The 27,199-nt window shown below is 38.4% G+C and overlaps 1 protein-coding gene across 1 annotated transcript; it reads right to left on the reverse strand.

The window, feature by feature from the left end:
* Positions 1-26,991, reverse strand: LOC140164755 (nose resistant to fluoxetine protein 6-like). The gene is made up of 15 exons (XM_072188128.1): positions 26,931-26,991; positions 24,790-24,935; positions 20,860-20,950; positions 18,494-18,605; positions 15,571-15,824; positions 12,982-13,155; positions 12,769-12,862; positions 12,343-12,435; positions 11,497-11,662; positions 11,164-11,243; positions 10,198-10,299; positions 8,217-8,364; positions 7,384-7,582; positions 5,177-5,319; positions 1-1,336 (listed from the first exon to the last, which is right to left on the reverse strand). Exons 1-15 carry the CDS (start codon positions 26,989-26,991, stop codon positions 1,157-1,159), a joined length of 2,043 nt encoding a protein of 680 aa, XP_072044229.1. The 3' UTR covers positions 1-1,156.
* Positions 26,992-27,199: the final 208 nt, after the last annotated feature.

Below are 27,199 nucleotides of genomic sequence, written 5' to 3' on the forward strand. Positions count from 1 at the left end.
TTAAGATTCCACAACCATTCATACATATCATCTGTTTTATTGTATTATCATGCGAATTGCCCCGTGGTACAAATGTACCTTACGGAGGCCAGAATTTTATTTAAATGAGGATGACTATGTCATAATGGGTTGAATGCTTTAAGCAGCAGTATAACAATTGCTATCGTGCACCCTCGGATATCAACTTTAATTTAATCAACGTCTCTAGATCAGAAACAATGGGTAGATAACGATAAGCTCATGTTTAAACAAATTCAAAACATGTCCCATGGGGTAAATAGAGAGGTCAAATTTCATACTACAGGGTTCAACTTTCAAAATTGCTCAGATTTTGTCAAAAAACACACCAAAGTATTCCTCTGGTCATAAAGATTCAGAAAAGTATAGTTTGACCTATCTATAAGCGAATGTGTCTTACACCTTTGGACTTTATCTACACAGGAATTTGAACCCTGTAAAATGGCATTTGACCCCTGCTGACCCCTAGGGACATTTTTTAACATTTTTACATAGCTTAATTATATTGTTTTCTACGCATTTATCCTGATTTGCAAGCGTCAATTAACAGTTGATTTCCGAGGGTGGCGTGCACGGTAGCCCCTTCTTCCAACTAAACTAACAGAGAGACAGGTCTCTACATTGATTCCACAACCACTCATACCTATCACCTGTTTTATTGTATTATCATGCAAATTGCACCGTGTTACATCCTGGAGGCCAGACTTTTATTTGAATGAGGATGAAACTGAAAGTGCATAATTCAGGCCACTTTAGACCTTTTTTTGAACCTTTATAATATTGTTGCTTTCTTTCCAGTGTAGTCCTGCTGGGACGAAGAAGGCAATTTGTCTAACCCGGGTTCAGACCCGTAGCCAGGATTGTTGTGGGGGCTGATTTTGAAAAAGTGGACTTTTTTGACCTTTTTTTTTACCCAAAACCTTTAAAAAACCCAATTTTTTGGCTCGCTACGCTAGCAAATTCTTATATTTTGGGACTTTTTTTATATACTTTTGCAAATTTGCTCCGCACCCCCGGAACCCCCTGGCTACGGACATGCTCGGGTTCAAGTGAGTTTCCTCACAGAATGACCAGTTAGGACACGTTAATTATAAATGTATAGGAATCTTTATGTAAAATTCAACTTCAACTGAAGCATTTATGTAGCCGTTGTTACATTGTTCTGGTCACGTGACTTGTCCTCATCTTTGTCTTTGGAATTTTGACTTTCTTTTCCTAACATCAATTTTTCCAATCCTGCGAATGGATATTCGATGGCTATGGAGAGTAAGGCGGCAGAAGCGTAAGAAATCATCACACTGCCACAAAAGATGTAAGTCTGGAATAAGAAAAAACAGCTTATTTGGATTATTTTGTTGGTGGTATTTGTGTAGGTAAACCAACCTCAGAGTTGATTGATAGCATTTTCACGAATTGCATGTTAGACTGGAGAACATTATAATACTTATACCATAGTGCTGCAAAAGTTAATGATTATTTACATAACATCATCATAATTATATTATACGCAAACTAATCTGATCAGTTTTGATACACAGAGGTTGACCAATTTCACATGCTTGCACCGGGACTATCTGGATCGTTAGTGATTTCAAGACGATCCCTTGTTGATGTTTTTAATTGATACTGGGGGCCCAGTATCAACAAACAACACCAAGGCCGCAGGGCCGGCAGGCCCGAGGCCGGAAACTCCCATACGACGACTAAACACTCCAAGTGAGTTCCAATATAAAAGACCCCTCTGGGCAAGAATGCCCAGTGACCTTGACAGCATAGAAATGTGAGGACATCAAAATTGTCCTCACATTTTCTTACTGTCCTCACATCGACATGTAGTATAGTGTAATGTCCTCACTTATATTGGTTTACAAATACTCACACCCTTACCATAATACATTTATACCGCACTATTCACATACCGTAAACGTTCGCCTAATGGCGCACCTGGGCTCCTTTGCCTTGGGGTAAATTTCATGCACAAATAGAGAGCTCCCTCCTCTAAAAATCCAAACAAGAATTTAGGGAACATGCCCTTATTTGCTGGTGGGATTTTTTTTATGGGAGGGCACTTTTAGTTTGTGTCTAAAATTCCAGTTATGTCAAGGGAGCCCATGGCACCATTAGGCGAACGTTTATACGGTATAGCGCCTTATAATAATCCCTAAGCGCTTTTACAAAAAACAAAAAAGACAAAAGAAGCTAATATTTTAAGAACAAAACAACACTAACAACAACAATAAAATTAGTACATTATACTGTAGTAAGCAATAGAAAATAAATGTGTTTTAAGTGATGTTTTTAAATGATCAACAGTCTGATGTTCATCAAATAAACTGTTGCCATGTTCATCAGCAATAGCTTCCTGGCCCCTCTTTGACAAAACTGATGAACTGTGCCAGGTGACGCCACCGCTATTATAGAGCTAGAGGTTGTGCATATGACGTATCATACCGTAAATATGGCGGACTTCTCAAATGCATTCAACAAAAGCATGATTGCAACTACCGCGACAGTTCGTCTCACACACATAAGAAATACACTACGATCAAATAGGTTGATGACAACATTTGATTGAATGGACTGCGCTGCGCCATGATTACGGTGAAGGGCACCGGTTCAAATCCTTTGTTTGGAGCCAATCGATAAAAGCATGCAGAGCCTCTGTTTGACACTTTTAGAATTCTGGCGATTCACAATACGGTGCGCCGCCAGCGGTTGTTCTTGCATTTCATTTTTTTACCTTCAGGGTCGCACATCGACCGGTTAATAATTACATTATACAGCAGAGACACTGAAATGAATACCCGGGATCGATACACGTGAATGTGCTATGCACGATTTGATATTCAGACGATAAATCGTTGGATACACGGCGTAAAAAATGATGAATATCATAGGCGTAGATCCCGGGGGGATGGGGGGATTTATCTCCCCCAATATTTTTGCCAGGGGGGTGGTCCATACAATCATCCCCCCAATGTTGACGCCTGTATGTGGGTTTCTGACCAAATTAACCTCCCGCATATTTGGCATTTTAGCCCCCAAACCCCAAATTTTTTCGCGCTACGCGCGAATTTATTCCACTTTTGCACAATATTTCATCAGTCTACCTTCAAAATGGCAAAATTTTTCGCGCTCTTCGCGCGCATTTGTACAATAAACTTATTCTGTGCCTAAAAGGTGCCGGATTCACTCTATTTAAAAAAACAATTTCCATCCCCACCCCCCACTCAAATGTCAAAAAGAAATCTACGCCACTCATGAATATCTCCCGTAATTGATTTAGTCTAAAGAAGCCAGATTTTGTTACTTGCACTTGAATATATGTCTTCAACGGATATGATAGCTTGATTAGCTTGCGTCTTGAGAAAGAACCATTGCGTCTTGAACTCAAAAATTGACAAAAATATTCTGATTTTATATGTGCCGAACTATAGTGCAGCGTAGGCTAGCTGCACTCACTCGTGCAAGCAGTCTAAAAGCATATGACCATTGACCTCATAATGGCGTATACATGCTCACTCACACACAGAGAGGTCAATTACCAGGCTGTTGTCAGTAGCCTTAGTCGGATGTCCCTTGGCTCATTATGCGTCTCAAAGGTCGGAACAAAATGGCCATGCGTGGCTGTGGATTCAACCTACCATAGCGATTTCTGCCATGAAGATGATCGGGGCGATGACACTGTGCGTCGCCGTTCTATAGTCACTATTGGATTTTCACGCGAGTGTGATAATAATAATGTTGAAAACAGCTCTACGAAGGATTACGTGTGATTGATAGAAGAAAATGGATACACACAATGACATTATGTTCCTGTGTTGTATTCGTATTACGCGGGCTTTGGATGTCGACATTTTCGCATTATGTACTACGTATTTTGACCTCTCCCCCTGCAAACGCTGGAGGCGCACCGAATTGTGAATCGACCGAGTTCCTCCTGCATTTCATTCACTGTCACCTGTAGACCGATGCTGTGGTGCCAAGTTAACAGACCACCTGACATAATTATGTGGACAACTCTCAGAAGGTACTGCAAGACCCATTCAGTGATCCCAGCGAAAGTGTAAAAAAATTGAAATTGTTTATAAATTGCTTAATAAAAGTGAAGGATAAGTCATTCAAATTGTCATTTGGTATTTTTGAAATGAAAAATTTGGCAAAAAACAAACAAAACAGCAGTATTAACGAAGTTGAAACCCCATTCGAATACATGTAGCTAATTTAGATACTGTCAGTATCTAAATTACAGATTCATGTAAATTCCTTATTTTTGTCTTAAATACACAGCTTTCGGTTGAACCACTAACAGGCTGTGTTTACATATTCATGACAATGACAAAGGTACCAAAATCTGAATTTTGATGATTTTTACGATCGACCGGATGAGCAAATCACTGAATGGGCCTTTAATCATAGTAACATCATAATGATGCCACACTAAAAACTGATGCTCTCAAATGTAGATCATGTATAATTTTTCATACGTGTTCTTGGAAGCTTAAATGGCTCATTAATCGGCTTGACCGATAGTCAGTAACGCGCCTTTAAAGTTACCAGATGTATAGTATCAACCATGGATTTTTAATATAAGGATGCTTTTTGCTTGAAGGGTGGGGTGGGTGTGTGTGTGGGGGATGTATGTGCGGGTCGGTGGTGCGAATGTGTGTAAATATCAGTGGGGATATATTTGAATACATGTGGGGGTGGGTGTGTGTGTCATGTGTGTGCAACAGCAAGATACAAGCCAGAGGATGATTTAAGGAAGCCCCATCATGCACTGTAAAAGTGTTATCACTAGAGTTTCAACTGCCACTTTACTTTCCAAATCCCATTGAACTCTGTGCAAAAGATGTTGTTTTAGAATTGCCCGTGTGTCATTATTACTTGGTCGATTTCAGATCTAAAGTGATGTATGCAAGAAGGATAATTCACACCTTCTGTAGATAACATAAAATGTGAAATCGACCAACTTTTTGAAGGTGTTTTTATTGTAAATATATCTGTCCAAATTCAAATTTAACCATGCACGTGTGTATGCAGTGGGCGGGCAGACGTGTCATGTTTACTCACACAGCTGTGCTAACCGCAAGACTTGCTGGGAAGTGCTTAAATCATCCTCTGGATACAAGCTGATTGTACAAATCAAACAACTTACGGATGACATCACCGAAATATGGAATGATGTTGGATATGCTTCGAAATAGGTTTGTATAACCAGACCATGTATAAGATAGGCTGAGAAGGTCAACCTACTCAATGGTATCCAGAATGACCAACACAGAAAGTCATTAATCCAACCTGAAAGAAATGAAATAGATACACGATATGAAAATGGATATGCTTGATAATAGGTTTGTATAACCAGACATGATGCATGAGATACGCTGAGTACGTCAACTCACTCAATGGTATCCAGAATGACCAACACAGAAAGTCATTAATCCAACCTGAAATAAATGAAATAGATACACGATATGATAATGGACATGCTTAATTGGTAACCATATCATTATAAACATCGCCCAGAAACCTCGTCAATTGTATCTAGAGTGGACAACACAGAAAGTCATTGATCTAACCTGAAATGTAATCCTCGCTCAAATTTCCATTAAAACTTTGGTATTGTAGCAGACCATTCAGTTCTCAATATAAGGTTCGCTAGTCCGAACATGTGTTCATAGCATTCGCTAGTCTGAATTTTAAAAGAGGTTCTCTAGTCCGAAAAAAATTGAAAAGAGGTTCTTTATTCCGACGGTTCTTTATCTCGAAGGTTCTATAGTCCGAATTTTAAAAATGGTTCCCTAATCCGAATATTAAAAGAGGTTCTTTAATCCGAATTTTAAAAACGGTTCTCTAGTCCGAATATGAAAATAGGCTCTATAGTCCGAATTTAAAAAAGGGTTCTATAGTCCGAAATTGCAAAAGGGTTCTATAGTCCGAAACGGATACCGTGTTCTTTAGTCCGAATCAGTAAAAAGGCTCTATAGTCCGATTTTTTTTTATAACATTAACATTTACTGCGCCCTCTAGCTAGATAATAGCAGAGTTTATGGTAAACGGATGACGCTACTTTTGCCCCCCCCGTCATCAAAAAAACAAATCCTGCATTCACGCCTGATATCCCCAACTTACTGTAAACAAAGATCTTAAAAATACGATACTTGCTTCAAAAAGGTTGACATATTTTTACACCATCAGAAACGAAAAGAAAAATAATGAATGGAACGAAAATATAAAGAAACCTGAAGAAGTACAAAAACACACACACACACACCCACACAAACAGAACAAAAGAAGGAAAGACACAATGAAAGAAAATAAATGAAAGAACAAATGAAAGACTAAAAGGAAGTCCAAATGAAAGAACAATGAATACAAAGATAATGAACAAAATAATGAACATTAAGAAAGAACAAGGAGAAGAAAGAAAGAATATAATAAAGATAGAACGAAAGAAATTTCAATATAGAACAAACAAAAATGAGAAAGGGATTTTAAGAAAGAGCTAACGAAAAAAATATTGAACGAAATCAAGAATGAATAAATGAATGATGATTTGACACTGAAACAAATGATGAAAATAAAATTCGGACTATAGAACCTGTTTACCAATTCGGACTAAAGAACACGGTATCCGTTTCGGACTATAGAACCCTTTTGCAATTTCGGACTATAGAACCTTTTTTTTAAATTCGGACTATAGAGCCTAGTTCCATATTCGGACTATAGAACCCTTTTTTAAATTCGGACTATAGAGCCTATTTTCATATTCGGACTAAAGAACCGTTTTCAAAATTCGGACTATAGAACCTTCGAAATAAAGAACCATCGGAATAAAGAACCTTCGTAATAAAGAACCGTCGGATTAAAGAACCTTCGGACTAGAGAACCGTCGGAATAAAGAACCGTCGGACTATAGAGCTTCCACCATGGTGACGCACACTACAGATGCTGAAAGCGCGTTCAGTGGCAGTAATACCTGAAGCAGGCTGATTGCCCCCGTGATTACCAAACATGCCAAATAGCATGATCAGATGATTCTGCATTTTGTTGTGGAGGGGTCTGTCTCGCGCTTTGCTGTGTGTTTCAGGCCCGGTTTCAGGGAATTTTGATGCTGATTCGGGCAATGGTTGCGCTTTGTTTCTTTGGCGACAGACAACATGACAGGTAAGCCCTTACCTCCATAGCCTGAAGCAGGCTGATTACCGGGCTGATTACCGGGCTGATTACCCCCGTGATTATTGACTGCATTGCTCCATTCACTTTGGAAAATTGTATCGCCAAAACTGGTATATGTTCCATATATGACGCTTACACCTACTGTTGACAGACAACATGACAGGTAAGCCCTAGGTATCTTACCTCCATAGCCGTAATAGCAAGCGAATACGACCCAACACAAGACCAATGACCATCCCAATCTGCTGAAAGTCCCATACAGGACATTGACTGCATTGCTCCATTCACTTTGGAAAATTGTATCGCCAAAACTGGTATATGTTCCATATATGACGCTTACACCTACTGCAAATGCTAAAGCCCATCCAACAGACACAACTATCTGAAGATGTGAAATAAAGAGCAAACATTCAGCAGCGAAAGTGTCAGGTTTAGGAAAATTTAATATTGATTGATTTTTGATTATTTAGTTGATATTTATTGATTTCATATTGCTTGTAAACAAAATGCATGGAAAACAAATCTGTTGACAAATTTTGTCATATAACTTTTTGCTTAAAAATACAATTTTTTCCTAATTTTGCAATTATAACTACGAAATGCGGTAAAATTGTTCCCAAAACCGAAATTGCGCGCAACAGCCTACAGGAAACAAAATTGGTTGTTGCTTGTTAGCCTAAGCTCAAAATATAATCTTACTATAAATAGTAATTTTAAATCACCATAGACCCAATAAACATGGATATGCCACGGTGTGTGTATCTCTGTTTTAGTGCAGACCATTACCAACGTTGGTCCAACTATTTTATTGTTGAATGAGAAGATGTTAGAATGGGTCAAGTGGAAAATATGGGAGGTACAAATGTACGAGTCAGCTGCGTCTGTCGGCATATGCTATATGAAAAGGTTTGTCAACGGAGAATATCCGTTGATCATATATTAAAGACTTACATATCTGCAAGGACTTTTACCCTGAGCTAGCGATAGTAACTAGAATAAGTCGATAGTTGACTTACCGAGGAAAGACGTATGCGTTGATGTTCACTTATTTGCTTGTACATAATGTAACCCATGATCATTCCTACTAAGTAAACAGGAATTCGTGAGTATGGTTGTAAGTATACCAGATTTAGATAGTTCTTTTCAGAAGACATGTCCGTCAATCTGTGTTTTAAAGAGATATCATATCATTTTATTTGCCAGCAAAAAGACACATATACATATAAAATATTGCACAATATCAAAATTACACATAAATATATAAATTACACATGCAAAGATATAAAAATGTAAACCATGGAAGGTCATAAAGCAAGAAATTGAAATTGAATTGACCCATGTTGGAGAAAATAGAGAGATGGCATGCCTTAACCAGGAACAATTTAAACAAAGGACAAGAGAACCCCTGGCAGGGATAGCCAGATAGTGACAAAGTCACTTTCAAAGTGGCTAAACCTAATTGATTCCCACAGGAACACAGACAATCCGCACAGGGGAACGGGGCAAAGGATGAATCTACCTACATTCTCCAACATAAGATGAGGCGTGATAATAATACAATGTAAGCACAACCTTTAGATAAAAATAAGCCTAAGCCCAACTAAAAACTATTTTGAATTCCAGCTAATTGTTTTGAAATGTTTTTTGAGATTGTCCAGGAAATTAAATATACTAAACAAGAATTGGTCTTTGAGAGATGGAGGAAGTTGATCAAAATAAACTGGAAAACGATTGAAGACAGTGTATTTAAAATTATCGGTTCTAGCATAAGAATGGGAGAACTTAAGAGAATTACTATGACGAGTATTGATGGAAATATACTCCAAAGGATCAATATCATGCTTGCAGTAAAAACACTTGGCAATAAAGGAAATAGCAAGATAATTGTATCTATTGCACACAGACATCAGACCTAGTTTTTCCAGGCGTACACCATACTCAAGCTCTCCCCTGGGTGTTGGAATACAGGCACGTGCCAGACGTCCCTGTATTTTTTCCAAAGATTTTAAGTGCCCACTTTGATGTGGAAGCCAGAAGAGATGGAGATGGATCAACGTCAGCTGTAAATTTTGCATATGACAAGCTGTGACAAGATGTGGCAAATACTTCAGTTCAACTTTTTCTTAAGGTGGTACTACACCCCTGGCCAATTTTGTACCTATTTTTGCATTTTTCTCAAAAATTATAGCGTATTGGTGATAAGTAGGATTTGTATAATTATTATAGGGGCAAGAACTACAACTACTGCACTGGATATTTTTATTTCAGCACAGACAACAGTTGTGGAGTTACAGTTGTTACGAGTCGTACTAACTCAAGGACAAAATCACCTTTTACCCGAACTCACACGAATGCACAACACAAATACACTGTTTGATTAAGCTAACAAAATATAAGTCTTTAATTGAAAACAAAGTATGACTGGTACATATAACAACAATATTGCATATACAATAAAATCACACAATCACAGTTTTATTCTATCAGTACTTAACCAGCGGTTACCTCCTTGTTGGTGATCCTAGAGTTCTTGCAATGTTCTGGACGACTGTGGTAATATATCCTTATTCACTTGTCCTGCGACAATCAGCGAAGTCCAGTGTACACTTGCGTTTATAAATCCTTGCGTATGAAATCCTCACACGAAAATGATGCTGCTTTCTCCTATTACTTATCTTCTTGCGCTGCTCTCTCCAAAATATATCTTCTTGCGCTGCTTTCTCCAAAATATATCTCCTTGCGCTGCTTACTTCAAAAATGGTGTTTCTTTCACCAATCACTCTTTTTCCAGGGAACATGTTTCTTTAACTGAACACAGCTCCGCTGTTTTTGACAGATGCGTGGCCTTCACAAACCCAGCAAACTCCAGCAATTCGACAGAAGAACTTTAATTCTTTGATGAGGAAGAGCACTTTTGTGTGCTCGCAATCTCCTTCGTTGCTGTATTAAAATAGCTCACTTATTGACTATATAAACTGGTTAAAATGCACTACTTACATGACATTTATTGCCAGGTGATTCTTGCCAATCAAAGAACCTGTTACCACCAAGCTAGCGAAGAGCATTACAGAAGCAACGAGTATACCAGCGTTTCGAGACCTGAGTGTAAGAAGTAAAACATTAAACTATTAGACAGTAGGACCGGAAAGACTACAGGTTTGTGAAGGGGGGGGGGGCACGGGACTCGATTCCCCCGTAATTCGTGAACCCCGAATTTCCCCCCAATCCCGACTTTATACCAATATTGGGGACCACAGCCGCCGCCCCACCCTTGCGCACGCCACTGCCTAACAAAACATCCTAAATAGTAAGAACTATTTTTATATCATTTGTTTTTATGACGAACAATTAATTTCAGACCATTTTTGTTGAAACCGGGAACGCTTTACTTTTCTGACCAATACGGTATGAGGCCAAAATAACTAACCACCCAGTGACCCCACCGGTTTGACTTTTTTGCTTATAACTCAAGAACGAATGTCGCATATAAGCCAAACTATACTTTTTCTGATTCCTTGAGAGGGCCTTGAGATGAGAGGAATACTTTGGTGTGGTTTGTAACAAAAGTGTGAAATGTGACCCCTGATTGACTCCTACGATACCCACCACCAGATTAATGGCAAACACACAAATTATGATAGCTGAGGACACTGGCTAACAGAAAAACATGGTAGATGTAAATCCCTAAGGGGGATGGGGATGATCATCACCATCGTTGTCATCATCATCATCATCATCATCATCATCATCATCATCATCGTCGTCGTCGTCGTCGTCGTCGGTCGGTCGGTCGGTCGGTCGGTGTCGTCGTCGTCGGTCGGTCGGTCGGTCGGTCGGTCGGTCGGTCGGTCGGTCGGTCGTCGTCGTCGTCGTCGTCGTCGTCGTCGTCGTCGTCGTCGTCGTCGTCGTCGTCATCATCATCATCATCATATGGGCATATTTTATTATATTCATAATTCATACCTGAATAAAGGTAGTAGAATCAATGGAGATATGATGAAAAATTGCATGTCACATGACAAATACCAAGACCACCCCATACACTGGAAAGAAACAAAAGGAGTCAACATAATCATGACATTCACGTAATATCTTGTGCCCGGATCTTGTGCTCCATCCTGCGGAGGGGACGCGGCATTAACATGGTTCACAGTCACTTTCGAAAAGAGTAGAATTCTAACGCCGGACTGCACGCCTTTGCCCTGACGTCAGACGCAAACTCGTCCTTTCAGTCTTGGATTATAATATTTATGTTTGTAAATGTATGACTATTAGGAAGTCCAATGATAAAGTTACCAAATCTAGCTGTGGGAAGTAAGTGTTGATGTAGAGAAGATTTCGCCACCAATACTTTTCGCATAGAGAAGCTGAGTAAATAGCTTGATACCACTTAGGTCCATCTCCGAAGTATGGATGATGGTAGATCATGAAGAGGATAACAAAGGCGTACAATGGAGTGATTCTGAAAATGAAACAATCAAACAAAAACCCGTGAACTGTGTACTCAGAAGTAGACTATGCCATAGTCGATTTTTGATCAATATAACATGTCATTAATCATGATGAAAGGATTCAGTTGAACTCGAAATTATACTGATATTTATAACATCAAAATACTAGTATAAAATTGTTATGAAAAAGTTTATATAATTATATTAGTGACAGTAAAAGTAAAGTATACGCAGGCTTATATTATTGAAGGCAACATATCATAATGTCATAATTATATTGGCACTTCAATACTGAACAATTCTGATTTTAGAATCTACCAGTTTATTAATCGCGAAAGTCCGGGTTAAAATCACTTGGGAAGCTAACAAACAGAGGGGGTACGGTGACTGAAAAGATCAGTTGTGAAAATCTATCAATTGTGCACAAATTAATTAAATCAGAGTTTTAAGCTTAAATGCAATAAACAGAGTATGCACAATGGACAACTCAGAAGAAACATTCTGATTTAGTGTAACCATTTTAATAGAATTTTAATAGAGATTTTGCTCGATTGCCCAATTTAACTCGCATCTACGCAAACTCATCTTTATTTATTTATTTATTTATTTATTTATTTATTATTTAACCTGGGTTAACCTTTCTCCCAATCTTACAAAGCGCTTATTCTGTAGGATTCTGAAAATAACAAACCTCCATATCCGATGAAAATAGAACAGAAACCATGACATTTTCCCGTCAGATTTCGCCATCCGGGTAAATGTCAAATAGCAAAGCAGGAATCCACTAGAATAATAATAATAATAATAATAATAATAATAATAATAATAATAATAATAATAATAATAATAATAATAATAATATAATAATAATATCATAATAAAGTCGTCGTCGTCATCATCGTCGTCGTCGTCGTCGTCATCGTCATCATCATCATCATCATCATCATCATCATCATCATCATCATCATCATCATCATCATCATCATCATCATCCGTCTTTATTATCATCAACGGCAAAATGGATCTAATGTCAGCTTTTGATGTTCCCTTTCGGTACAAATCCGGCGGGGTCAAATACATATAGTCTGTCATCTTTTCTTTTGAAACAAAAACATACCTCATGAAAAAGAACGTGTCCACTGACGAATATGCATTGCCAACAGCTTGAAAGAAGTAACTGGGAAATATGTTTACCACTGCGGATGGGTTTTCTAGAGGGGTATAGAAAGTAGTTTAGTGATCCAACTTGTGGCTTTCATTTCAAGTAAAAAATAGGAAATTAAATATAAAGTAGTAACATTGTAATGGTAATCTTTCTGTATATACTAACCTATTCCAGCTGTGAAACCGAACACAAATATATGTCCAAGAGCTACCCATGTTATGCTGATAACACGTATACCATGCAGACATCCAATGGATTGGGACTGACCAATGGTGGTATCCAGAAGTTTGGATAAGTTTCGATTGAAAGCAAAACACAGAACAATTTCTTCAAGCATACCTGCAAATAAGAATACATTGTAATAGAATGGATCACCATTGAAGTTCTATAGATCCAGGTATACGATCACTATTTCCCTCGCAAGCTCATGAATTTGTGGTTCCTTCTCTGATCATATAGAGGAATCCAAATCCACGCATTCCTACACCTGACTAGCAGGCTTTAGTTGGGTAGCCGTCGGCTGCAATGCACCCAAAATGTGAAATGATTCGGCCTTGGCGGAAATTTTAAACTGCATTCCATCACCCGTTTTACACCTTCCGCGAAAACACAGGTAGACAAAAGAATGATTAAAGTTTACAAGCTTCTACATGGTCTATTCGCTGTTGAAGTGACATAATAATCGGATTAACTACACGCGGTATCTATGCATTGATGTACTTGCGAACAAAAGGACTATGTATGAATAGATGCGACGGGATTACCTGCGGAATTATCTCCATTATATATATTATTAGCTATTATTCTATTAACCCTCCTCGTCCTTGCATCTTCTCTAGGTGTTAGGCGGCTTTTATTTGCACAATTGGACGCTCAAAACACCAGGTTGGTGCTAGCGGCTACCCAAAGATGTCCGACCAAATCCTGACCATGACTTGGCTCGTTGGATTCGTCTATACCGTACTAAGCTAACCTAAGCACCAAATTGAGTTCACACGAATCTACATCTGTGACGTCATCGGAGTCTCAATAAGATCCAGTGGCGTAGATTTCTTTTTGGCATGGGGGGGGGGTGGAGTTGGAAAAAATTCTTCAAGTATAGTCAATCCAGCACCTTTTGGCGACAGAATAAGTTTATGGTACAATTGCGTGTGAAGCGCGCGAAAATGTTTTACTATTTTGAAGCTAAACTGATGAAATATGGTGTAAAAGTAGAATAAATGCGCACGAAGCGCGCGAAAATTTGCACTTTGGGGGCTAAAATGGGCAAATATGTATGTGTTTAATTGTTGTGCTGTTATATTTTATATTTGAATGAAATAAAGATGAATGAATGAATGAAATATGGGGTTAATTTGGATGATTGTATGGACCATTCCCCCGGCAAAATATTGGGGGGGGGGGGATAAATCCCCCCATCCCCCTGGGATCTACGTCTATGATAAGATCACTAGCAACACCAAATCTTCAGAGCAAAATAAGTTAACATCCGCTGAAGACGCCGGTTGACCAGGTAAAAGCGCTCCTGGTGAGTGAAATTTGAGTAGCGTAGAAGTCTAAATTTGCTTTCTATTTACGTTTACCGCTACGTATGAATACATATCATTAGATTATACAAGTGTCATTGCGGTTCTCAGATCCAGGTACACGATAACTACTTCTCTCACAAACACACGATAACACGAGACACTGTGGTGCCTTCTCTTGGCTCTCTGATCATACTTACTACGCTTATGAGGGCACGGGGGCTCAGTGGTTACGGCCTTGGACTCATAATCTGAGAGCTTGCTCGACGTGCGTGGGTTCGATTCTCCGTCCCACTACCGTGTTGCGCCCGTGGGCAAGGCGCTTTGCCTCGCTTGCCTCACCCCACACAGGTGCAATGGGAAGCTGTTAGGGGTAGTCGCAGTCGTTGCACTGATGGACCCTGTGCCACTTGTAGGCTGCAAACGTGGTTCCGACATATTCTAATGACGGCGGAATAAATGTAAAGCGCTTTGAGGCTGTTTACGACATAAAGCGCTATATAAATATCTACATATATTTTATTTATTTTATTTAACCTAAGCACTAAATTGAGTTCAAACCATTATACAAGTGTCATTGAAGTTCGATAGATCCAGGCACACGATCACTATTTCTCTCACAAGCACACAAAGCTGTGATTCCTTCTCTGTTCATATCCATCAAACCCATTTGTGTATCAATTTTCTCAATGTTTAAGAATTATACTACCCTAACCTGAGCACCAAATTTTTAAGCTTTTGTAAGTCACGTCAATCAAATCAAATCAAATCAAATTAATTAATCAATCAGCCATAAATCAATCAATCGATCGACCAATCGTACATACAATATTGTACGTCTAATACTCGGAGTCTGTGGAGCGCTTTAATTGGATTGTACAAGTGTCATTTTAAGCTATTTAAGTCGAGTCAATCAAATTATGTCAATCAATAAGATATCAATGTATCAATCCGACCGTTCAACCGACGAAGTAATCAAACAAGATTTCAGATACGAGACTTTGGATCAGACACAATGATTTTAATTCATTTACCTTGAGAAAGAAGATCAAACTCACTAATTCGATATTATCATTTCCTTGCTTTTGTATGTACAGTGCGCAATTTGGTTTATTGGAATATCGATACATAAACAAATACAAATAAATAAATAAATAAATAAATAAATAAATAAATAAATAAATAAATAAATAAATAAATAAATAAATAAATAAATAAACAAACATACTTGGTTTAGAACCAGCTATTTTTGAAGAGCTACACTCTACATTTTTGACTTCATGATCCATTAAAGGTTTCTTTTCTTCAAGTGATAAATCAGTTGTCATGGTTACGCCATTGGTTTTTCCTGTACTGCCATACGATTGGTGGGATGGTAACCGTAATTTACTGTCGTTGATCATCTTCCTTTTCTTGTATTTCTGAAAGACGTCAAGAGCTGCACCTGACAACATCAGTATGGCTAAAATCAGGCAGAAAAGACTGCAAATAAAGACAATAATTATGATATACAGGTGATCCGATTATTCAAATTTGGCATCATCATCATCATCATCATCATCATCATCATCATCATCATCATCATCCAAGACATTCTCTAGCTAAATTGTATATATGTTACAAATCGTGAACACCTAATTTTGTTTATATGATACATTTTAAGGCATGCGCAATAGAAAGATTAAAATGTAAATATAATACATTTTAAGAAAAATCCGACTTCTGCGCATTTCACTGAAGTGATGATGATGCTTATTTTGTATATTTAGCACGGCAGTAATTAGCGCCCTCTGTGTTACATTAATGGTGCTGTTGGCCAATTTTATACATTAAGGTTACTGTTGGTCAATGTTACATTAAGGTTAGGGTTAGGGATAGTGGATTAGGGTTAGGATTAGTGGGTTAGGGTTAGGGTTAGGGTTAGGGGTTGGGGTTAGGGTTAGGGTTAGGGGTTAGTGTTAGGGTTAGGGTTAGGGTTAGGGTTAGGGTTAGGGTTAGGGGTTAGGGTTAGGGTTAGGGTTAGGGTTAGGGTTAGGGTTAGGGTTAGGGTTAGGGTTAGGGTTAGGTTAGGGTTAGGGTTAGGTGGTTAGGGGTTAGGGTTAGGTTAGGGTTAGTGGGTCAGGGTTAGGGTTAGGATTAGGGTTAGGGTTAGGGTTAGGATTAGGGATAGGGTAAGGGGATTAGGGTTAGGGTTAGGATAACCTTAAGGGTGACGGGCTGTCTCTACTAGGTGACGGGCTGTCGATAGCGAAAATTAGATTCTGTTATCGACAGCCCGTCACCCATATCCATACTTAGAGACAGTCCGTCACCCATTTCACACTTTCTACTTATTTTACATTTTTACCCCGTAATTTCCTCATTCTTCAGGCCCTGCCCTCTATCGGTGGCTAATTTACAGTTTAAGCTTGTTTGCTATTGTATTGGGAGCAACATTGTTTCTTTATAGGCCTGCGGCGCAACCTTGAACAATACTGTCCTTGAGCTAACGCCCCGTAGCCACCCCCACCCAGCCCCATACCTCATTTCAGTTTTTAAATTAACAAAATTCTGCTTTTTACATTTTATAGTGTTACTTATTAACTCAAATATTAATTAACTCTCTTAAAAAGTACTTACTAAAGTGAATTTTGATCAACAGAGGGCGCTATTTACTGCCGTATAATTTGATGATGATGATGATGATGATCCTTGACTACTGCGCATCCATTCTTGCGCATGGTCTAATTTGTATCATATATACATTTTAACTGCTTTGACCATTTGTATCATATGTACAAAATAAGATTGAGAATGGGTTGCATCATCATCATCATCATCATCATCATCATCATCATCATCATCATCATCATCATCATCATCATCATCATCATCATCATCCAAGTCATTCTCTAGCTAAATTGTATATATGTTACAAATCGTGAACACCTAATTTTGTTTATATGATACATTTTAAGGCATGCGCAATAGAAATACTAAAATGTAAATATATTACATTTTAAGAAAAATCCGACTTCTGCGCATATCACTGAAGTGATGATGATGCTTATTTTGTATATTTAGCACGGCAGTAATTAGCGCCCTCTGTGTTACATTAGTGTTGCTGTTGGCCAATTTTATACATTAAGGTTACTGTTGGTCAATGTTACATTAAGGTTAGGGTTAGGGATAGTGGATTAGGGTTAGGATTAGGGTTAGTGGGTTAGGGTTACTGGGTTAGGGTTAGGGTTAGGGGTTAGGGTTAGTAGGGTTAGGGTTAGTGGGTTAGGGTTACGGGGTTAGGGTTAGGGTTAGGGTTAGGGGGTTAGGGTTAGGGTTAGGGTTAGGGTTAGGGTTAGGGTTCGGGTTAGGGTTAGGGTTAGGGTTAGGGTTAGGGGTTAGGGTTAGGGTTAGGGATTAGGGTTAGGGTTAGGGGGTTAGGGTTAGGGGATTAGGGTTAGGGTTAGGGGTTAGGGTTAGGGTTAGGGTTAGGGTTAGGGGTTAGGGTTAGGGTTAGGGTTAGGGTTAGGGTTAGGGTTAGGGGATTAGGGTTAGCGTTAATGGTGACGGGCTGTCTCTACTGGGTGACGGGCTGTCGATAGCGGAAATGGGAATTTCACACTTTCTACTTTTTTTTTTAATTTTTACCCCGTAATTTCCCTCATTCTTCAGGCCCTGCCCTCTATCGGTGGCTATTTACAGTTTAAGCTTGTTTGCTATTGTATTGGGAGCAACATTGTTTCTTTATAGGCCTGCGGCGCAACCTTGAACAATATTGTCCTTGAGCTAACGCCCCGTAGCCACCCCCAGCCAGCCCCATACCTCATTTCAGTTTTTAACTTAACAACATTATTCTTTTCATATTTTATAGTGTCACTTATTAACTCAAATATTTATTAACTCTCTTAAAAAGTACTTACTAAAGTGAATTTTGATCAACAGAGGCGCTATTTACTGCCAGAATTTGATGATGATGATGATGATGATCCTTGACTACTGCGCATCCATTCTTGCGCATGGTCTAATTTGTATCATATATACATTTTAACTGCTTTGACCATTTGTATCATATGTACAAAATAAGAATGAGAATGGGTTGCATCATCATCATCATCATCATCATCATCATCATCATCATCATCATCATCCAAACACATAGGCTCCTTACTTACGTAAAACATATAAATCCGGCATCATAAGGTCGTTGTGGAAAATGCTGACAATTTACCGGTGAATCGGCATACATGGGTGTCACTAAACTGAGAAATTGTAACTCCGGTATTGCTGTAGGGAGAATGACGAAATAGTGTAGTAGCCTTAGACTTTCAGTTATAATGTACCCAAAGCCCCAATGTCATAATCATTGTCTTATACACCAATCCGAGAAGCGTTTACTGTATTTGGCCCTCTATTGACGGCAACACAGATGTACCAGAGCGGGAGATTTAATTCGTAATTCAATACTCATGATTGTGTATTGAATATCACTGTTGTGTACAATTCCTGGGTACAATTCTGTATAGCACACAATAAATAATGGATGGAACCCCCGACCTCGGGACACCGCAGGTTTACATCGGGGACACCGCAGTAATGGCAAAGTCGGATAGGTGTATAGGCATATCTAAATAGGCAGTTGCATACAGACCGGACCGGACCGGACCGGACGGAGGAGGAAGATTTCCATCCGTCTGAACACCAACCAGTAGCGTAGTGTAGCGTAGAGTTATAGAGACACGGGGGGCACCTAACACCTCTCAAACATAGAAGTGAACATTTTGGGTCGATCCTTCATGTAATAAAGACTATAAGCTATTCCTAACTCAGATCCTAACCCTAACACTAATCCCTACTAACCATAATCCTAACCCTGATTTTCATGTACAATATTAATACACGAAGAAGTAACTAAATTGGGAAAATCCCAATGAAATTTGCCGAAAAATGGCCGGCACTCCATGAATCAGATTGGTACTTCTCCCCAATGCAATTTTCGCTCAAGGGTTTCATACCACGCTCCCATATAGACTTTTCACGCAAAGTAGAGGTTGTTATTATGTTTTTAATTGAAAGAGAAATCTGCATAAAATATAAGAAATTACACCATATTTTCTGCCTACTCTTTGAGAAATTTTTTTTGAACAGATTGCAATTTCGCGGGTTTACACCACCTCATAATCTGCCGAACCGTACACGTGTTCATGAGCCGATAATCGGCATCACACCCAATTTCACGTTTTCTATTCAAATTTTAAAAGAGTTCCAGTAAATCGCGATTTTGAACATTAACAATTTCTAATAATTGTATCACTTTGTAACAATTATGTTTAAGCAAAGTTGGCACTGTTAACACCGATAAAACATTTGCCAGTAGCAAACATATAAGAGCGCAGATACAGGGTGTATCAAAATGATTGGTACCGGGCTATGTGACATTTTCAAAAATATATCAAAAATATAAAATTGCTAATTAATATAGTTTTTGTACTATAAATAGAAAGGGGCATATGTTAACTTATTGATCTATTAATCTGAAGTTGATAGGTTGTTGCATCTGGGAGCTATTGTCATTTAAACGAAGATCGACGTAATCATGGTTTGACTTACAAAACACAAGATGAATAGGTTCACTGCTTGAACCATTTATTGCATACTCTTCAATATCTCGCCTCAGTATACATAACATAAAATTGCTTTACACATGCTTTTAGAAAGATAGTTCCTGAAGTCCCTGGCAATGTGAGGTGAAGACCTATCTTGATATAACTTAACACCTGTAATGGGTCCATTCTGTAACTGCCCATCAAATTTTGAAGCATTGCAAGTTATAGCATGTTTGCATGGGATATACGCTTTGCTCTTGGAAACTGTCTCCTTAATCATCTCTGCATTTCTACATAGATTCGTGTCGACCAGTGATTCTTTACTATGAATGCACGTGCACACCGAAGTGTGTTATACTGTGGAACCATTCCAATAACTGTTACCAGGTCTAAACTAACCAAGACTGTCTACAGTCTATAGCCATTCTGCCACACCATCTACTTAGTAATCTCAATAATACAATTTAAATTACCGCCCTGGATGGTGTTGATACACAAACTTCTTTCACCCCATCTAAATTATTCAAGTCAATAATATTACTTTCAAGCAATAAATATTTATTATAACATTTATATATATCATGAATGAAGAAAAAGGCAAGGAAAATATTAAACATTTCCATGATTTTCAACAAGTATTATCCTCACAAGGTATTTACAGTAAAATAGAGCTTTGAAAATGGTGCGCTACTGATCCAGCGTTATGACGAAAAGTGTAAAAACACCTACTTTCCTTTAGAATCATGTAACTTCTAAGTAGAATATGCTATCTTTATGATCTAAAATTCTTAGAGAAGATACAGCTTTTATAATTACAAATATTTAAACAATAAACCCCAAACTGGAACAACAAATAGTAAAATAAATCGGCAAAAAATGAGAAGTCTTCGGTACCAATCATTTTGATACACCCTGTAGGAACATATGCTACATACACTGTGTAAGGTTGTCTATATTCCGTATGATGTCATCCTCTGAACACACGTTAGGAACGCACACGCCATACTTGAGCTGCAAGCCCTGCATCTGTTTATTGATGGAAAACGAAATTAGGACAAATATATAACAAACGATAACAAGAGCAAGAGGATGAGCTCGAATCAGAATTACGAGTAAAATATTCGAGATTTTAGCCCGACCCGCCAAAACATATATAGCAACAACCTTAGTGGCGTTACCTATGGCGGGTGATTATCACCCATATCATCTCCCCTCTCTTAGTGGGGCCCTCGACTTTCTACGCGAGGGGTGTGGTCAGGACCGGGTTCAGAGCTAGGGGTCTTTAGGTGATATTTGACGCCAAAAAAGGGGGTCATTTGGTGAGAAACCCCCTGCAAATGTGGGGTTATTTACTAATATTTAGTGAGATTTGGGAAATTTTGATCCCATATTGTCAAACAAGGAGTCTAAATTGAGCAACATTTTGAAAACCTTTGGGCGGGCCTTTGGGGTGCAAATTCTGGTCACTTGAGAGAAAAAGTGGGGAGCCTATCTCTTAATCCGTTCAGATAAATAGTTCTAAACGGATAGCTATAGCGTTGAAAATGAAGTTAATGTGGCCGCACATCCCCGTCACCCATTTACTGAATGCCCCCCCCCCTCGATCTAACACCGCAATTCAGAACTTATTTTACTGTACAAATTAATATTAGACCATTATGTGTAGGTAACAGATTGACACAGGTGGTTGACTTGCCAATTAGAAAGGACGCAATTCTGGATTTGATTATAACAGATTTTGCTGAGTTATACAAGCGACCCCACATCAGTTCTCCAATTGGGCTTAGTGACCACAATTGTGTCAGTTGGGTACCTAAATTTTCTAAATGTGTTACTACTGTTCGACCAATCAAAGACTCTAATCTCAAAGAATGTGGTAGATGGATCCAGAGCCAAACCTGGTCCACTGTATAATGCCAAAGATGTTCAGGCCAAGGCTGACGCATTCTATCAAACAGTTAATGAGGGTACAGTCAAAACTGTCAGGTTACATGTGAATGACAAACCCTGGAAGACAGACCGTGTCAAGACCTTAATTAACCAAAGGCAGAAAGCGTTCGCCAAGGGTGACATCTAATGGACTGATCTCAAAAACAGAGTTATCAGGAGATCAGGAAAGCAAAAGCTGCCCATAATATCAACAAGGTTAGGAAACTCCAGAATACTGAACCAGTTCGGTGGCACAAAGAGATCAGGTACCTGGCAAACATGAAAAAGACCGAAACTACCATCAATGTGCCAGATTTTGCTGCTTCTGACCATGTGAGTGTTGCTAACGCTATCAATCAACACTTAGCCAGTTTTTCTAATTCACAGCATCCATTGATCTCTCTGCATATCTACCTAGTCATGTGCCACTGCCTTATTGATGTCTATCACCACTTGATGTCACAAAATCAAAAAATGTTGGCACACTTGTGCTAACAGATTTTTCGAAGGCTTTCGATTTGATTGACCATAGGATCACAGTCACAGTGCTTCTCAAGCTTCGTGTTTCTCCTTCTCTTGTGCAGTGGACTTCCTTTCTGGGAGGAAACAAAGAGTGAAGTACAAAAATACTTACTCTGAGTGGGTAGAATTACATGGTGGTGTACCTCAGGGCACTATCATTGGTCCTGTTGCATTTTTTAGGCATGATCAATGATGCACTCACTGAGTTTGATGACAAGAGAATGAAGGTTTGGAAGTATGTTGACGACGACCTTACAATAGGTGAAAATAGAGTCATTGATGATGTCACTGAGCATGCTGAGGTACATCAGTGTTTGGAATCTATGCATGAGTGGTCTGTCAGAAACAAACTTAAGTTGAATCCAAGTAAATGCCAAGCCATGAGTGTGTACATTGGTAAATACAATCCCCGGATGTTGATCTGTGCATCACTGAACACTCCCTAACAGTAGTCCAGAAAGTCAAGTTGCTGGGAGTTATCATCCAAAATGATTTGAAATGGCAAGGCCAGGTAGACAATATGCATTGCAAAGCTAATGGAAAAATGTTCATGTTACGTAAACTTAAAGAGCAGGTCTCAACTCAGGTGAAATCTTCTTTGTCTACAAAGGTTATAAGAGACCAGTGTTAGAGTACGCAGCCCCTTATGGCATGCAGGTCTCGCTAAGAGCCAGGAGGACCGTTTGGAGAGAATTCAGAAACGTGTATGTAAGCTAACTCCTTGGAAAGGAGTTTAAATCTTACTCCGACTCCCTTGCAACTCTGGATGTTGAGCCTCTACACACCCGTAAACGGCAGATTTGCAAGGAGTTTAGCACATGCATCTGAACTATTCTCCAGATGGTTCCCTGCCACCATGGCCACTGACTATTCATCCTCAATGACCCTAAGAAAGCCCCCTAAAGTCAAGAGTTACAGGTGGAAAACCAAAAGATTCAAGGAAAGCCCAGTTCCATAACTGAACTCCTGAATCAGGCTTAGTGTTCTCCTGTCCATCTAGTGATTTGGTTGAATAATTTTTTGTGCGAATGGATGGATGTGAGAGGGCTGGTATGATTTGATAGTTCAAGTCCTTACCCAGCAAACACAAAATGTTTTCAAAAATATTCGCAAAAGGTTATAAAAGGTAAAAAGGTTGTCAGAAAACGTTTAAATGTCGGTTATATAAAGGGTATATAAAGGGTATAAAATGTTTTCATAACATTCAAAAACATTTTTTGATATTAACCCTACTGCAAATATTTTAACATAATGTTATTTAAGTGTTGACAAAATATTTGGCAAATTTTTTTAATAAAAATAGTTTACTAGTACCATAACATTTTGAAAACATTTCAAAAATATTGCTGTAGTGTGTTTTCATACAAAACGTTTTAAATCATTTCATGACCTTTATATAACCCAACATTTAATGTTATTAAAACGTTTTTACTTCAAGACCCATTCAGTGACCCCAGTGAAAGTGTAAACAAAAAATTGAAATTGTTTATAAATTGCTTAAAAGTGGAGGATAAGTCATTCAAATTGTCATTTGGTATTTTTGAAATGAAAAATTTGGCAAAACACAAAGAAAACAGCAGTATAAACGAAGTTGAAGGCCCCATTCAAATACATGTACCTAATTTAGATACTGTCAGTATCTAAATTACAAAATCATGTAAATTCCTTATTTTTGTCTTAAATACATGGCTTTCGGCTGAACCACTAGCAGGCTAAGTTTACATATTTATGACAATGACAAAGGTACCAAAATCTGAATTTTGATGATTTTTACGATCGTCTGGATGAGCAAATCACTGAATGGGCCTTTAATCCAAACCCCAAAATATAACTTGTTTAAGGGATCTGGAATGAGCGTTTTGAGCGTTTCGACAGTATTTTTTGTGGGACATGAGAGCACATCAGACATATCGAATTGCATTCTGAACACGAAGAATGTCTTTCTGATATCAAATAATTTTCATTTTTTGAAATTCAAGATATAATACAAATTTTATGACAAATTATTAAAATTTGATATTTTTCATATTTTTGCTAATGGGAAAATTTTCATGTTACGTAAACTTAAAGAGCAGGTCTCAACTCAGGTGAAATCTTCTCTGTCTACAAAGGTTATATGAGACCAGTGTTAGAGTACGCAGCCCCTTATGGCATGCAGGTCTCGCTAAGAGCCAGGAGGACCGTTTGGAGAGAATTCAGAAACGTGTATGTAAGCTACTCCTTGGAAAGGAGTTTAAATCTTACTCCGACTCCCTTGCAACTCTGGATGTTGAGCCTCTACACACCCGTAAACGGCAGATTTGCAAGGAGTTTAGCACATGCATCTGAACTATTCTCCAGATGGTTCATAAAAATTTGAGTCTGATCGCTGGCAAATTTGGGACCCTTTCCGAAGAAAATGAATTCACTCTTACCGATACATTCGTTTGAGGCTGTTTTATTCCGTAGTTGATGAGACAGTATTGCAAATCTTGAAGAGATGTACATTCGTCATAGTCTCCCAACCATTCAAAATTTCCAGCCAAAACACCAGCAGGCACTTTACCAAATGCATCTAGAGCTGAAATGAGAATGAATCATTGTGTTAAAGTGATTTAAAAATCAACCAAACGCCCATGCTTTATATGGCACACTTTGTACTACTAATGCATGCTTTGCGGGATAGGCTTCAGTTCAAGTTTTGATTTTGATTTTCTCAAAATATCAAGAGTTATCTCAATAACCACTGAACAAATATTGGGCTTGTTTGTACTCATTTTGGTCATAAAAATGTTAAATTCTGAAATGTTTAGATTTTTAAAGAAAATGTGCAACTTTTCGTCTATCAATGAACGATATAACAGTCGCTCGGCCTGCAGACTCTTTTAACATGTTTAGTGTTCTTTAAAGAACCATTAATATGGTTCCCTCTGAGAGGAAACAGGTGTCAAAAGGGCTGTCCTTCATTTCATGAAGAACCCCTTTGACACATCATTCAGGTATGAGAATATATTTGAAGGAAACAGCAGGACAATTCTGGAGGAAAAAACCAGGAAAAAGTGTGTGAAGGTTTGCCAAAATGCTCCTAAAAAGGCTAATCAAAATAACAAAATGTATACCAAAATACCCATGAAATCCGTTAAAAAATATTATCAAAGTTGCGCTTAAGTGGACTTGCACAAACGTTTTATGAAGTTATATGGAGTTGAAGGTTATACAAAGTTCAAAGTTGTGTAAAGTTGCGCAAACTTGCACAAAACCATGTAGCGTAAATCTGGCAAACAAAGTGAGCGAATTTTTTTTATGCCTTTCTTCCAGGGCTTTCTTCTTTTTCCAACATGCAAATCAAAATAACTTAGGAGTAGTGTATAGTAATTGTGTATCATGTGTAAAGGAGGACCATGTTTTTAATATGTCTTAGTTCGGCAAAGATAGTTTTGCACGTCAAAAAGGAAGGGGGGCAATTTTGGCAGACTGTTTTGAGAATTTGCACGCCCCCTTCCAGGGATACACATAAATATTGCACAGTCCCTTGTACGAATCGTAATTTGCAAACAACCCGCGAACAGAATAATACTATACATGTAAGTGAACAATGGTGAATGCGTGGGTGAATGTTGACTTAGTGACCTGGATCATTCTTGCTTTGTCTCCAGCTCCAGGTGAAAGGTACTAGATATTCCCATTTTCATCAAAATCGATGAAAATTGTTTGACCCAGATGCCAACTTTGGCCTTTAAGGGTAGACGAGGTGTTGTTGGTCGAAGCAACCAAAAAAATCGATTTTCATTCTCTAGATCAATAAATTATTGACAAATAACACCTTGATGTTTTGCAAAAGTTCATTCTACAAATTATATAATTTGAAAACTTGCTTAATTTATTGTTGTTAATGAGTTATGTACATTTTACAAGAGTGTTGTTGTTTCAGCCTTCTTTACAACATAACTCAAGAACCACAAGACCTACAAAAGTATTTCTGTGATATTTGAATTCTTCTACACGCTCGCAAGGAAATGAGCAATTCAATTTTTGCCAAAGCTCATTACCATTCGCAAGATGTTGTGAACTACCAAATCGCAACACTTTAAAATAGTGTATTACCTTAAATCATTTACTGACTAATCAAATAAACTTTGAGGACTCTGGTCCCCGATCTAAATAAGCGTTGACATTGACATTGGAGGCCTACGGGAATTTAGAGTCTATCATTTACTCCGTGGAAATCCCGTTGACGAGCTTGGCGGCGCGGCATTCGACGGTGCTTGTTGTCGCGCTTCGTACTCCAAACGCCAGTCATGAACTTGTAGCGCATGTGTAGGCCTATTACAGATCTTGGAATCTTCCGGAGAGTCTTTGACAAAGATACAATAGAGTCGACCTTGAACCTGCTACTAAAGTACTATGACTCGACTCCTTCCTTCCAACAAAACAAGCCCAACTTTAATGACATTTCTGAAGACATCGACTATTTAACAACAATGTCACAACATAATGTACTGTGCAGTAAAGGCCATCATTGCAGTGACGATCGGTTTGCCTTATTTTTTATTTGTATTAAGTTTTACACGCATACCTTGCACAGACGTTGCCGTATCATTCTGAAGAAGATAAACAATAGCTTCGTCGCAATCCATGGTGTCCATTTTAGGTTTAAGTAGGAAATCGGAATGTTTAACTTCTGGCTTTTAGCACTAACACGCACTGGCGGAAATCATTCATGAGTAGCCTCAAGTTCACCGTCCCGGGGAGGCCACTCATGTATTTGTTGTAGCATCTGCGTGATGCTCGATTTCATAGAAGAAACTTTTTTCACTGCAATCCTGGCTATTAAATATAATCAAC

This window comes from Amphiura filiformis, chromosome 1 (assembly GCF_039555335.1).
Source record: "Amphiura filiformis chromosome 1, Afil_fr2py, whole genome shotgun sequence".
Taxonomy (NCBI): domain Eukaryota; kingdom Metazoa; phylum Echinodermata; class Ophiuroidea; order Amphilepidida; family Amphiuridae; genus Amphiura; species Amphiura filiformis.